General features: G+C 35.9%; 1 protein-coding gene across 6 annotated transcripts in view; it reads left to right on the forward strand.

Moving 5' to 3' along the window:
* Positions 1–2137: 2137 nt before the first annotated feature.
* The window catches only part of LOC140148774 (uncharacterized protein ZK1073.1-like), a 97783-nt gene continuing 83625 nt past the window's right edge, over positions 2138–16295 (forward strand). For 5 of the 6 annotated variants that reach the window (XM_072170833.1, XM_072170834.1, XM_072170832.1 and 2 more), the window contains exons 1-3: positions 2138–2270; positions 5395–5499; positions 14349–14399. In XM_072170833.1, coding sequence (XP_072026934.1) covers positions 2256–2270; positions 5395–5499; positions 14349–14399 — 171 coding nt within the window. In that variant the 5' untranslated portion in view covers positions 2138–2255. The remainder of the gene's footprint in view (positions 2271–5394; positions 5500–14348; positions 14400–16295) is intronic. The other variant, XM_072170836.1, reaches the window with a different exon arrangement.

Below are 16295 nucleotides of genomic sequence, written 5' to 3' on the forward strand. Positions count from 1 at the left end.
CAGCAGCACGTATTGGATAACGCATGTGTTTATTTATTCCCAGGTCAAAATCCCGTAATACACAGGGCTTGGTTGCAGCGTGGTGGTCCAGCAAGTCCTTCCCACAATGCACTACACAACTACCGCAGCCTGCGCCTGTTGGATCCCAGTGAATAAAAAATTAAATTGGGGGATGGAGCCTATTTTATAAAATTGTCTATGACATTATTTTTTTCATAAGGAAGAAAATAAGAAAAAGGCAGTAGAAGGGTAGAAGCTCTACTGAGCCAACCACATAATTCCAAAACTTGCATTTTTCTCAGGGTGTTTACCGTCTCCGTGACGGCCTCCACTAACTAGCTACTAACTTGGGTTTATGGGCGCTGATATTTCATGTTCACTGTCACTTATTTATCAGAAAAGTGCGACCCTTTGTCAATCACCTACAGTACCCAATTTCGGCATACTATATAAGAAACTCATCATGAAGGTTTGCCAGAGAATAATTAAAATGTAGCTTTTACCGTTTTTTTGTGGCATCCTTCAGAAGTGAGCGGTCCGATACCAATATTTTCGGTCAAATCTCCATTCAATTAACACGGGAGTTGGCTAGCTATGCCTTGCCCTCACTCATATTTTACAAAAGTGCGACCATTTCTGAACATCTAACCTAGCTGTAATTTTAGGTCATGTTAAAGAAATATATTTGCTAGAAGTTTTGGAGAATAAATTAAATATTGGCTGGTTATTTTTCACACAGTGATGTTAACTAGTCAAGTGCCCATTCTTCCAACATACATCATTTGTAGGGGTCACGCGTCATTCCTGGATCCGCCCCTGGGGGACGTGCCCCAAACGCTCCTCCCCCAGCTTCCGCCCCCTGTGAACCATAAAATTTTTAGTCAGTTTGCTCATCATGAACGATCGTAATGAGCTTCTATGAGCTTCTATGATGTGCAATTAACACACTCAGGTGATTAACATACCTCCTGCTTGGAAAGGACCCAACATTGATCCGGGTCTTATGATGAGTGTCACCGGCCCCGGGTGGGAAAATATTTTTTATATTCTTTACTTTTTTTCTCTTTCATTTGTTGACACTGCAGGGGGGGGTCATACATTTTTGGCATTTCGAGATATGAAAAGAACAAAGGGTCTTTATTATGAGGTACCGGTACCCCCTGATGGTGAAATATTTTTATTATGTTCTTTGCTTTTTTTTTCTTGAAAGGATAAGTGGAAGCATTTTAAACCTGCTATGGAAATGTCACTTAGTAATTGAACACCAAGTATAAACTAAATTGAAAATAGCAAGTAACAAAAAGTGGTTTGATGTGTTTATTTTGAACTTTCAGCTCTGAGACAGAACTTTATACAGAAAGTCATCATAGAGATCATGCTGATGGTCCCCAAGCATATAATTATTTTCATGTTCTGAAAGACCATCAGACATTTAGATTATTTTTTTCAAATAAATAATAAAATGGTTTTTTTGGACAATTTAAGTTGCTCTAGGCCTAGCCTAGGCCTAGCCTAGGCCTATATGACATTTTTAAAGAAAACTGTCAAACAATGGGAGAAAACATACCATTTCAAATTTTCAAAGCATCATTCGGCATATTGCATATTTTTTGATACCGGTACTAAATAATTTCCCTTGATTTGTATCGCGCATCTGCCTTTTTGTTTACATCAGTATAATTGCCTATCAAACAACATGTGTTAGGCAGGTTGAATCTTTGCCAAAAATTCAGGATTGATCAAAACAACATGTGTTAGGCGGAGCCGAGTTTCCAGATATAGTTTATAGGCCTAATAAACCAAGCTTTACATCTCTTGCGTTACTTCAACTGGTGTGTGTGTGTGTTGGGGGATTCAGGGTGAGCTAACACTACAGAGCTTTCAACATCAAATTAGTAGGCCTAATTACGCCTAGTGTCAGTGATATGGGGGTGGGGTGAGGGGTAGTTACATATTCACCCGGGTCAATAAGTGTGGGGTATCATATTACCCCAGAGTGACCTGGATTAGACCCACAGCCTTTTAAATTTTGGTGGCACTCCGTCAACGAAATGCATTCTGGGATCAAGAAAAACGTGTCTGATTTTTGGAGCAATAAGCTCTGTGCAAGGTTCAAAAGATAAAAAAACACCCTGGCTGTACATACGCCATTCGTAGCTTCACAGTTGTTGACATTGAGCCCGAGACTTACGAAGGGACAGGTTCTTTGGAATTACATTTTAGTGCTTTATGAACCGTAATACCTGTTTGCAAAGATGGCAGAAATACAGGTATGTTTAATTGAAAGTGTACATGCAGATATGTAAACGAATCATGTTTTCAATAAGCTTGAATTGAAAGCTGAAATCGGTCGTCGTCTGCACGTACCAAATCTGTGTTGGGAAATTCATGTAAATTTGTGGTATATAAGTGTATACATGTGTACGTGACCCAGTCATTTTTCAGATTTGCATGATTCACATCATATATATCCAGTTAAAACTCTCGATGAGAGAAACTCAAAAATGTTCTTTATTTGCTGTGTGGAACCAGACATGGGCCATTCCATTGGAGAGTTACAGTTTGCAGTTTATAACAGTTGGCCATACCATATTATCATTTTCTGTCTTCGAAATGGCATGATGATCAATATCAGTGATGATTGTGCATGCACTTCCGAGTCTGAGCATGCAGATTATGACATGATAACATGATAATGAACGAAGGAGGTTTAGCCCCCGGGGAGATCACTCACATAAATGGTCTGTACGCATGCGTGACCAAAAAAACAAGTAAAAGGGGGTGTTTTTTTACCCTGAGTAAAGATAGTCACTTGTGCTGAGCATGAAATTGGCCACTTATCGCTCACTGTTCAAAATGTGACATCTACACCAATTAAAATCCCCGAAACTGTCTACTTTTTAGCCGACCTCAATTCCGAAACATTTAGTGATAGTTAAAAATGCGATCCCCAACCCTTTGGTTACCTTTGGACGAATTTTTCAAATCTCACGCTGAGTCTCCGTGTCTGAAATTCCCGGTACAAACATCGAAAATGTCGCAATTCTCAGTTCCGTGATGATACTATATCCGCATCGCTGACATGAATATGCATATCTCTGACCCCTGTAAGGTCAAAACGTGGCGTTGATTTCAACCAATCCGATCCACCGCTTAATAAAGCAGCTTGATACTGACGCCATATCTGAGGTGACCAGGAGGCAGAAGCTACCATTTTGGTAAACTGAACTCGACTCGCATGCGTTTTTTGGTTCACATAAATCGAACAAAATTTTCAATAACGGGTAATAGTATGATTTCAATTTTTTATTAATGAAGTTACTTGTAGTTTTGAGGAATGACAAAGTTGTTTTTGGAAACTTAGATGTTTGTTTCAACTGATGATGTAGGATCGCAAGGTGAGTGAATTCGTGAAGAGATTTGCTTGTGTTTGTTTGAGTGATAGTAGGATACGGGGTGTAGGCTAGTCCTCTGTGTTTGACCGGCTCCGACGTCTCAATTCATGACGTCTCAATTGTACCTGCTTACCAGACAGCAATACTGCGTATTGCTGTATGGAACCAGATATAGTGTTTTTTTAGGCAAGGCAAGTTACGCGCGTGACGCGTTTAGGGTCTAAAAAACAGTGCTTTTCAAGAATAAGTGTAGTTTTCTGAAACTGTACAACTTGTTTAGGGTACCTTTTCAAATTTTTGGTAAATTATGAGTCCAAAAAGGGTACATTTCTTGCATTTTCATCAGCCAAAAACTCATTAGGGGGTAAATTCTACACTAAATTACCTTATTAAGGGGCTAAATTTGCTGGTAGGGTAAAACTCGTTTAGGGGGTGTTTGAAAAAAATTTGGTCACGCATGCGTACACTGTCATATTTGAGTGCCCCCCCCCGGGTTTAGCCTTAGGATTACATCTTCACTGAACGTCATTCATGTCATTGAAGATTTGGTTTGCAATTTGACTATTCTGGATTCGTAAATTGCTAGACGAAGCTGCAGTTGTGCAATAATGATCTGTCCCCGGGGCCGGGGTCATGGGGTGGGCAAATTTCAAAATGAAAATGACCTGCCAAAAATGCTCCCCTATCACTTGGTACTATTGGTATATGCCAAAAACTATGGCTCCCTTAAAAACTTGCAAAAAAATCTGTGCCCCTCCCCCTTTTGACAGGAATATCCTTGCCCCAATTTTTATGACAACATTGATTGTCATGAAAATACAAGTAAATCCAGGGTTGGCAATTTTTTGATTTTTGAAAAAAATTGATTTATTTGATTTAAATAAAAGGGCATTTCGTGATCCACAGCCTCATCCCCCACTTTTCTCCAAATTTTTTTTTATACTGGCAACTGAAAACCTCTGGCTGCATTTAATGTTTATGTACAAAAAATTTCTTGCAGATTAATTCGTTTGGCAAAAATATCGTCAAATTTGAATTTCGTTCTGGTATAATGTCCTATGGAGCAGTGTACTATAATACACGTCATAATCATGCATAACTCGCAAAATCGGAATCACCTGGAATTTTGGGAATAAGCTTTTTTTCGTGGATATCTACTGAAAATGTCATAAAAAGAGGATGCTACAAATACTCCTTTAAATTGGATTTTTGATTTTTTTTAAATTTATTATTTATTCCACAAACTGCTCAGCTGTGCTATACCCCATGATAAAGTCAAAAGAGACCAGACTTAATGCGCAATTATCCTATCAGGTATTTACAAAAAATCGAAACACGTTTTCTTTCAGATGTAAAAATTTCAAAGAAAAAATTGCATAAAATCATGGGAAAAAAACCAGTTGAATTCTGCACCTAGCAATACTAGATAAAATGACATCATAGAGGTATTTAATTGTATTTGTATCCAAAAGATGTAGAGGCATTACAATTTTACAAAGTTGATTTTAATCAGTGATTTAAAAACAAATCATTTTTTTAAACCATGATTTTGTTATTTTTTAAAAAATCAATTGATTTAAATCTTGCCAGCCCTGAACAAATCTATAAATGCATCGACCCGCAAGAAAATTAAATGCGTCCAAAAGCACTGCACGTAGTATGCGGACTGCGCGCCTGTGCATACACAATCAATGCATGGTTTGCATGTTTCTAACGCTTGCTGTGATTGGTTCTCGCTATAATTCTTGCACAGTCAACTGTCGGACAATCTTTACAGCCAGCTTGAACTGGTGTAGATTCTATAAAACAAATTAATGTATACTATTTTCATACTTTTAAAACCAGTGTGAACTTGAAGTATGGTACTAGTACTACTTGGCAAATAATGGTAAATGAACCAGTGATTTCATGAAACAAATTTTATGAACATCTATTTAATAATATCTGTGTAGATATTCACACACGTTTCGGGATATTGTACCTTGTTTTCATATTTCAGGTTTCTAATAGTGCACCAGTTGAACCCTTGGTTGACCAGGGTAAAGGTCAGGAAGGATCTGTTTCGCAACCTGTTGTAGTGGCAGGCCATTCAGGCCAGATAACTGTAAGCCTTTCTATATCATGGTATATTGATCGTATTTCATAGATGGAATCATTATCCTGCTGGTTCACCAACTGTGATGTACAAACTGTTAGTAACTTATAGGCAGAATCGGTCAAGGGAAAACCACATACCGTACTTGTATTCCACAAATTTAATACGGTACCGGTAGCGAGAAATTCCAATATTTTGCTGTGAATGAGACATTTATGAGGAGCACCACCAAACACATGCCCACCACTGGAACTCCCCTAAGCTTTCTTTAAAAGTCTTTGAATGCATAATAAACGAATAAAACGATCCATAAATTGCAGAAAACATTAATAGTTACTGTACCATTATTGATGATCATTGATAATTATGTTGTACAAAGAATTAAATTATGTGCACCTGCAAGTTTTTAAATTGAAACTTGTTTTTGATGAAAAGTTCCAAAATACCAATGGATGGTGTCAGTGAGGGTTTTATACTGGGATATTTGGTAAACCGATTCTGCCTATTTGTAACTTTTTCCTGTTTACAGTTTCACTGCAAGTTAGTTACCCATGATGCTTTCACTAACATTGTATTTTTTTTCTTGCATGTTGAAGCATGTTTGAAATTGACCAATTAACATTTATTTTAATATGCACCTTTGTTTTAGAACAAGAAGGGGGCCAGGGGGAATCTGTGGCATCATTTCCCTGCTGGTTTACCAATTGTACATCTGTGTTAGTTTGCAACTAATTTCATGTTTTAAAATAATAGTTTCACATAGTCACATGTAGTTTATCCTGCAAGTTAACCTTAACATTGCTAGACTAACATTGTAATTTGTATTTTTGTTCTTGTACAAACATGTATGTTGAAGCATGTTAGCAAGAATGTTTGCCAATATTTTAAAATCCTTATTATGTCAAACATTGTCGACTTTGTACGTATCCATATTAAAAAAACAAGAAAATTTTCAGTACAAATGTGAATAATTATCAAACCAATATTGGTACAGGTGATTGCAGTGTGGTAATCATATAATCACTGAAATATATGCGAATGTATTCCTGCACCATATTAAACTTCATTCAAGAAGAAACCATGATTTTATGTCAATCACCGGTACATGCTATAGAAAGCGTGCACAGCAGAAATATTGTCACATTTAATCAAAAATGGATATTAGTCCTGGTATCACTGCAGCTGAGTAGAAGCTTATGGAACGTCCGTGCAGTGTCCGGATTTTATCGAGGTGAAATTCTAGGCTACATGTACCTCAAATTGCCTTTTTTGCCGGGGCCTAATGTTCATCTGCCAGGCAGTAATGAGCCCCTAATGCCCCCTATTCAAAAGGCAGTTGAAATCATTTTCCGAATTGTTCACTTTTGAAACGCTACCTTTTTGTCCTTCTAATGCGGGTAACAAATGTGTTGAATAAAGTTGCATTGTTGTTTGTGCCGTATGAGGTATATGTTAAATATTATTATATTATTATATTATTGTTATTGTTATTGGTATTGTTATTAATATTATTATTATTATTTATTCATAACCTCATGAATTTACACAATGCATGAGACCCAATGAAACTTACATAACACGATGCGCGGCTACTAACGCGCATAACCTCCAGAACCTCCACATACATATCCTACACTAACAAATAATTACTCAACTTTATGCAACTAACGTGCATCGCACAATTCAGTGATCTAAACATTTTGCTTGGAGCATTGGAACTGCACCCCTCAGGATTTTTTTCCGCAGTTCCGAACGCAAAATAATATTGTTATCATTCTATTAAATTTCACCACTCACCTTCCACATGCATACAATCTGAATGCGACACAATTTTAAAATATATCATGTAACTTCATAACTTGCGTGGGAGATGGAAATCCATGATGTTGTGATTGATGAATTTAATCAACACCTCACCTACTTCATACATGCACAAACTAATTCTAGTTTTGATTAATTGATACTAAAACTTGCCATAGGTACAAAAATGTAGGCCTTAAAATAGGGATGGGGTCAGAATATGGAGTACATACCAATGACCCTACCTACCGAGTACCGTGTACAGCTACTGGCAATTATTAACTTTAACTTGTGTTAGACTAACACTAATAACTTATTAACCCAAATGCTAAAAGTGGTTTTTGGCTATCGGAAAGGAAAGAAGGAATGAAAAAGAAGAGAAGATGAACAAAGAATTTACTTGATACCCCAGGATTTGAACCTTGACCCTTCGGGTGCCAAGCACAAGATCAGTGTATAGCCCTGTTTTGCTGGCCAGGCCAGCGAAAGCTTGCGTATGACTTGGGATGATTGCGTTGTGGCATCACTTTGGATGCATGCATGTGCAGTGGTTTTACAAGCAAGATTTTGTAAGATTTTATAGTGTTGGGATTAATTAATACACCCCTACTGATTACAGTGGGAGCACTGTGAGTGGGAGTGAGGTCTATATTATGATTTTTTTTTATGAGGTTGAACTTTTTTAAACCTGAGCTAATTTTCACTTTTTTGAGTGTAAAAACCCAAATCAAAGATCCTGGAAGGTGACCAAATCAAAATCACATGAAAGTTTTGCCATTTTATAATGGAATAAAAAATATTTTGAGAGAAAAAATAATTACCGGAAATATGAAGTGAAAACATATGAGTCTTGATACCGCCCAATTTTATATTTTCTTTTGCCGCTGACTCGTAATAATTAGCTGATCAATTCAGTTTTTAGGCTTTTTGTAAATTACATAAAATCTCTGATCATTTCATTAACCCTAATGCTATAAAATCTTACAAAACCACTGTGCAATGTGTGTGTGTGTGTGCATGTATGCCAAATGATGCCACTGCGCAATCATCCTAAGTCATGCACTCCAAATCGCTGGCCGGGCCAGCAAAACCCCCATGGCATGAGGTCGGTGATCGTGTGTGTGGCACCCGAGGGGTCCCACTGGGGTCAATTCCCGGGGGTACCAAGTGAAATCTTTGTTCATCTTCTCTCCTTTTTCATTCCTTCTCTGCTATCTGATAGCAAAAAACCATGGTCCATGTTAGATTAATATGTATTTTAAGGCCTATGTGTTAACCATAACGCTATAGTTCCCCCATTATTGTTCTTCATCTGTTTGTTGGGTGTTTTTGAAAAGCGTGCCTTGTCCAAACCCACCATTAGATCTACATGAAACAGCCAGGCATCATACTTTATACACTATTTTTTTTTAAGTACATGGTCATTCAAGTTGATCCAATGGTGTGTTTGGACGATGCATGCATTTCAAAAACACCAAAAGCAGATAAAGAGCCATTGTTTTGATATAGCCTGTAGAATATCTGAAATGGTCAAGATATACCGTAACGATAAGCCTGATGGAGCATGGGCTCCCTTGACATAATTTTAGGCACAAACTAAAGTGCCTTAATATAAAAATCCCACCAGCAAATAAGGGCATCGTACCCTTAATTCTTGTTGGGATTTTCAGAGGAAAGAGCTCTCTATTTGTATGTGAAAGTTACCCTTCTGTTAAAGGAGCCCATGTGTGCCATTTGGCAAATCTTTATGGTAGTAAGTAGGTTTTATTTCATTTTACCTCATGATTTTGGCTTTAAATGACCAGAAATCCATCTTGACAGTTGTTTTTAAAATATACCATAAATTTCATAATTTTTGGCAAAGAATAATCAAATTCAAATTTAATTGAAATCATATACCATAATATTATGGCTCTACCTTGGGTATTATTATAAAATCACCCTTTTACTTGTGGAACAAGTAAAATTTAACAGAAAACAAGAAGTATAATACTTGAAAGCAAAGCAGAATAGAATATTGAGGTCCATGTTTAAAATGAATTGACAAGATCAACCAAGTTTTCATTTTTTTCCGTACCTATTCAGTCTAAGTGTTTGTTTGTTTGATAATTTATTGTTCTTTTTGTTACAAATGTTAAATGTACTTCATATTTTATATGATTGTGGCTTTTCTATTCCAGGAAAATAGGAAATGTATATAATGGAATTGTAGAGCAAACAGACTGATGTAAAAGCAAATAATAAAATGATCACACATTCTTTTGTTTTTATTATAATGTTAAATAAATTTATGCAGGCTAGGTCAAGTGTCATTTCATCGTCAGATATCAAGGTTATCGTAAGTGACATTGTGATTTTGATGGATTTTGAAAAAGCCCATGAAAACACAAATTTCAAATCATTTTTTAAGTTTTAAAGTTGACTAATTATGTTTTAATTGTTGAAATAGGACATCATATAAAGTACAGTTTGCCATTCAGGTTTTCTGTTGCTTGCAAGACAATGGTAAGTGACACTTTAATACGTTAGTTATTCGTCTTGCATTCTACACTCATATAAGACTATCATAAGTGCAACACATGACAGTATTGCACTGAAAAAGAAATAGAAGTAGTGCTGTTGCCAAGATAAGTTATAAATTATAAAACTTGGGTCATAGGCTCATAGCGGACTATGGGAACCCTCTCATAGTCCAAGGTCACATGCTGAGGTTAAAGGTCATTTGAGGTCAACTTGTAAAATTGACTGAAAATGGAAAAAAAAAGTTTTTCATATGAATATTAATTATGCGTGGTGTTCAATACCATATCTTCGGCCGACCTATCTTGGACCGCCGTCCCTATTTTTTTATGTTATATCCAAATTTATGTTGACATGTTGAAATATTTGTTGTCTACATTTAACACATACACCAGGCACAAAAAGAAACTCGTCAGTTATATTCATCCTTGCTGTTCAATAACTTGATAATTTTGGATTATTCTGAAATATACATTTTGTTAATTGGACTTTGCTTTCTCATTTGACACCCTGTTCGTGATAAACAAACAAGAATTGATATATGCGCCTCCAAAGCCTCAAACCCCAAAATCAAAAGTTGCAGTTTCAACGATTTTTCAATGGGAACGCATCGTTATATTGCACACAAGCACACGGGCCAATCAATAAAGCACACAGTGTAACAGCCACAATTGAATCGTTAAAATTGCAACTTTTCATTTTGGGGTTTGAGAGTTTGAGGCGATATCTTGGTCAATTCTTGCTCAATATTCACGAACAGGGTGTCAAATGAGAAAGAAAAGTCCAATTAACAAAATGTATATTTCAGAATAATCCAAAATTATCAAGTTATTGAACAGCAAGGATGAATATAACTGACGAAGTTTCTTTTTTGTGCCTGGTGTATATATACATGTGTACAACAGCACCAGAAATGAGTTGAGCATGCAAGACTATCGTAAGTGGCACTTTTTAAATATGTTAAGTCTTGTAGGCAACAACAAAACTGAACTGCAGATTAAAAAGTCTGCACTAACCATATATTGTTATAATTAGTATTTTTTCATTTATTTATGATTACATATTTGAAATTTATTAAATAATTTATTCTGTAAAGGAACATACTTTACATTCTTACTCTTGAAACTATTTACTGATCCAAATAGTTTTCATTCTGTATAAAGTTGAAAACGGCACTCACAAGTCTTGCATTCTGCCGATGATTTGTCTAATTATTTATTTGTTTGTTTTAATATTTGTTTATTTGTTTGTTTGTTTATTTATTTATTTATTTATTTATTTATTTATTTATTTATTTATTTATTTATTTATTTGTATATTTATTTATATTTATTTGTTTGTTTGTTTGTTTGTTTGTTTGTTTGTTTAAATCTTATGGAGGACCCTGTTCTGGTGTATTCAATAAGTTGTTAAGCTGTTACTTTGTAAATTTACCTGATTGAATATTGTTGAAGACACAGTTTGTCTTTCATGTTATCCTTAAATGATCACATTGTTGTTACATAGGACCATGTTTGTCCTAATGGTGCTTAAGCCAGTTGTTTTCAGTTATTACAAATGGGAATTGTACACCCTTATTAAAAGGGCATTTCGTGATCCACAGCATCACCCCCCCCCCACACACTTTTCCCAAAAGTATTCATTTGGCAAAACAGGATAATATTTCTTTAATCCAAAAAAAATAGTTGTGTATTTTTCTGGAATGGGGAGTAGTCCTAGTTTTCACTGATTATTCATTTATGATCATTGTTAAGACCCATTGAGTACATTACACAAGAAAAATACATAAATTGCTTTTGATTTTGTGAATAAAAAAGTGATTACTGATATATCATGCTCTCTTTATTTTTCAAAAGCATGATATTGATTAGATCTTTGAATTATGAATGGAATTTTTGTTTGCTTTAAAAGCGGCTTGTACATTACTGTATAAAATTTGCAAGCTAATGAATCTTTAATTGCACTTGACTCCTCTGTTTACTACATGTATTCTCAGGAGCCTTATGCAGTCAAATCACGTCTAAACAAACCATCATGCAAGCTTTAATGAATTTTCTGTTTGTTGTATTCCTAAATGTCACAATTTGTATACATTGTATAAGTTAAAATGTTGTTTTAATTTGAAATGTTTCTGTAAATTTGTACATGTAGGTTGAATCATGTTAATAAAGTTCTGTACACACTTTGCCAGTTTTGAACCGAACAATCCGACATGACAATTAGCAGAGATGCCAGATTTCAGGCAATTTCCTGATTTCAGGAAAATGTGCAAAAGTATACACAAAAGTAAATTTTCAGGAAATTTTCAACCATTTCCAGAAATTTTGTCATCAACCACTGGCATCTCTGCAATTAGTGACTGAGTAAACTTCAGTTAACATGTAGACTAATTGAAATATAAGTATGGGCAAGTTTTGATCATTTTGACCCATGCTTCACTCACACATATCAAAGCAACTATTATTTGGTGCATTATACAGTCCGGCTCTTGCTTTTACTAGATTCAATTTAGAATTTTCCCCTGGCAGATGTAGACTGAATAAATTCACTGTTGAATTCATTGCAAGTGTTCTCATTGATTTCTGACTGTGTGTAGGTTGTGTCACAAGGTGTCCCTTACAGCATTACACAGGAGTACGAGAGTAGAACAAGACTGCTATCAGAAAACATATGATCATGAATTGTTTAAAATGTAAACAGCAATGCCTGGGTTATCAACAAAACACTAGTGAATATTATTAGAGACTAATTCATTGCCATTTTATGATAAATTAGTTACGGTTCTATACATCTTTGATACTGCAGAATCTATTCAAGTACAAACAGCGAGTGTATTTGTCCAATATAGATATTAAATGTACATTTGTGACTGAGTAAATATATAAGTAATATTTCAAATCAAACAATGATAAAGAATCAAAGTCCGAGTTGAAGTTCATTTAGGTACTCTAATGTACGAAAGGATTGCATTCAACAATATCATTATTGCAACAGTCACTTGCATTTGGAAGATTTAAAATTAAATTTAATAATAGCAGGGTTTTGTCCAAAAAAAAATGTTTTTCCCACAAAAGTTTAGTGATTTCTTATACGTCGTGAATGTTTGTGATTTGCTTGAAATCTGGTTTGTACAGGAAGATACAATTACCGGTACAATCACTGAATTCAATTTAAATTTTTCATCACCGTACCAGTAAAGACAAAAGTGATTCGAGTTAATTAACAATCCTATATCTACCAGTCTATTTAAGAACACTGTATGTATACAAGTTGAAAAGATTAAAATCGTAAATATGACGGCATCTATGCGAAATTGTTGTAATATATCTCCTAGCAAGTGAAGGTCAATTCCAATGTCACATACTACAGCAAAAGGAGGTGCAATGGTGAGAAGATACCATTACAATACACCAATCTATCATGTTGAACGGTGGTGTGGAGATGCTCATGTAGGTAGCGTGATAATGGGCTCCTCATCCATCTTGAGTGGTGCAATAAGGAACAGCCCATTTATCACGGCGGCTTCCTTGCCCAATCTTTGACTGCAAATCCAAATTAATTATTACCCCTGCTCGCCTTCCTGTATAATCTGGAATACAGCACGTCGGAGCAACAAATGCTCTTGTGCACAGTAAGCTATATTGCAATTCTGCTTCATTAGCACAGATATGTGGTGTGATTGTAATTAAATGTGTTCAGAAATTACCTTAAAGAAGCAAGATTCCACCATCTCATCGTTGATTTGACATCAAATTGAGATGATAACAAAAAGAGGAATGCTTACTAATAAAAAAAATTGTGCATGATTTGGTTTGAATTTTATATAAATATATAGTGGTCCTGTTCAACCAATTTGTTATTCCAAGAAGTAAAAAAATGCAATTTCTAGTAAGCTCCCTTTTTAGTCAACTGCAAAGCGGTATGATTACATCACATGGACAACAATTTTAGCTGTATGCATGACCAAAAGACTGGCTGATATGGAACTGTTTAAAACAATGCATACCTGAATACAAAACAAGATTTCAGAAAATTGGTGGATGAATGAGATTTTTTACAGTCATATGGTTGAGCTATATCTCTGATGGTGTTCCTCTTAGTGCCACAATTGTGTTACCCATTTACACTAAGGAAAAATGTATATTTATTAGGCAAGCATTTCGCAGGAACACATATGGTGCTTCACATTACTAATCTCTTATTATTACAATCCCTTGGGCATCTTACATTAATCTCACAAGGAGTGCTTGGACTGAGTGCTTAGATTTGTAAGCACGACATATATCTATTTAAAGTACGATTACTTTTGATTACATTTTCAGGAGATCTGTATGTAGCATGATACTGGCAAAGGATGTACATTACCGGGTATCGCTTATCCACCTTACCCGCTATCTCTTATTATCCATTAAGTATGTTTCCTTATAAAATCTTACCACTCGCCCTACATTTATAATGTTCACAATGTGATATTTTTTGTTCATAATTTAAAGTGACATATTCTCTGGTTGTTTCTCTCTCTTTTTTTCCTTGTGCAGTTTAAGCGTGTGAAAACAGAGACGGCTGGGGAGTTTGAAGTGTACATACAGGTGAGTTGATTACCAGAGCCTGGATGCTTACATCATCTACATGTAGAGCTAACTACTGAGATGATTCTGTGCGGGGCCTTTGGCAAAGGTTCAGTGACCCACAAAACGATAGTTGCTATTCTAAAGCATGATTGAGAGGGTTAAATCAGGATGACGTACCATCACTTTGCTTTTGAAAGGCTTGTGTAACAGGCCTGAAAATAAATATGCATTTCCCTGGAAGATGAGCCAAATATGTCACACAGATGGTGATTTATAATTTATACCACAATTTTGTGCCATTTTAAATTAGTTGGGAAGGAGCATCCACGATTCTCCATTCAGGTCTGCTTGGATATATTTCCAAAAATGATAGTATTTTGTGTGTTTTGTTGTATTTTCTCAATGTTGCTATTTATATGCAAAGAGGTACAAGTATTTGTTCCATTAACCACCCAGGCCGCTTAAGAAAGTCATTTTGGATGGATGCTTATTTTTTACATTGTTAAATAGTCATCAATCACCTATTCTCTTGGTCGGGCTGACGTCACATAGCGGAAAAAGCCTTGTAAAACCAGTGTGCGCATGTGCAGTTCCACTTTCTCGACCTGGTTGCTACGCGCACCCTTGTGCAAAGGGGACGAAGGGGACAATGTTCCCGAATGCCAGTCCGACCGAGTGAATATGTCCTTTATGATTACAAATCGGAGGAATTGATCATAATTAGCGATTGCTACATATTAACTCCCATTGCATGTACTGTGGCCATGGGATTGATTCCTCATTGCACCAGAAGTGAGCATGATTGTCGGTCCATTGCAATCAAACGTTTTATCTCCAGGGTGCATTGGTTTTCATCCTAATGGACTGTTCCAGGTGAAATCCACACACCCCGTTTGGACAACATGATCTTGATCTTATCTTCCACACACAGTGTGAATAGTGGTTACCTGAATTGGTGATTCCATTTAAAGTCATATCTCCCATAGGGGATGTATAGATTTCAAATGTAGAGCCCAATCTAAAATCAAACCCTTCCAAAATACGGTCTTGTCTTTTGAGCTACGTATGATTGTGTTGTAGAGCACTGCAGCTAATGCACACAATATAGCTCCTTGAGCATGCAAGGTGGATGGACAAGTTGTGCATTGCAGGGCTATTTCAGTAATAATCAGATGTAGCCAGTGGCATCTTTTTGTAATGGCTAGTATGGGAAGCAAAGGGAAACAGCTACTACCACTCTAATAAACATCAACAACTGCATTGAAAATACTGTAGATACTTGACTTATACTGATGACAAGCTTGTACTACATGTACCTTGTTCAAAATGTGCAAGTTGCAGATGATTGTAATTTGTTGTTCAAGAGACTGAAACATGTGTATATTATGTTCATCACTGTCATGGATATAGCTGGGAGAAGAATTGCATTATAAGAGTCAATGTTGATCCTTACAAAAAGAATTTCTCAGAAATTATTTGGTGCTGCCATAGCATCATGAATTCAACAGTTTTGTTTCGGGAATCACCTTTGATTCATGAAAATTTGTACGCAAAGACTTTGCTAAAATTGTGTTCTTTGCTGTCGTTACAAAATGGGAGAGAAAAAGTCTTGATAACGGAGAAACATAACACCAGTCATTATCCCGGATCATTATGTACAGAGATGCCATCCATAATACTTCACCAAAAAAGTATCCTAACACTTAAAAACAAAAGCCATTTCTTAAAGATACTAAAACTAAATTACAAAATAAACTAGTCGATAGATGGAGAATACCTCATTCGGTATGAGCACCGAGCTTTCCTAAAGGCGCGCTTAGCGAGGGAATCCTGCCTTCTTTCCGTGTGAAAACGTGGTAGGGTATTTCAATATGAGCCCTTATAGCAATTTGAATAAAAAAAAGAGCTTTTCAA

Source organism: Amphiura filiformis, chromosome 3, assembly GCF_039555335.1.
Source record: "Amphiura filiformis chromosome 3, Afil_fr2py, whole genome shotgun sequence".
Taxonomy (NCBI): domain Eukaryota; kingdom Metazoa; phylum Echinodermata; class Ophiuroidea; order Amphilepidida; family Amphiuridae; genus Amphiura; species Amphiura filiformis.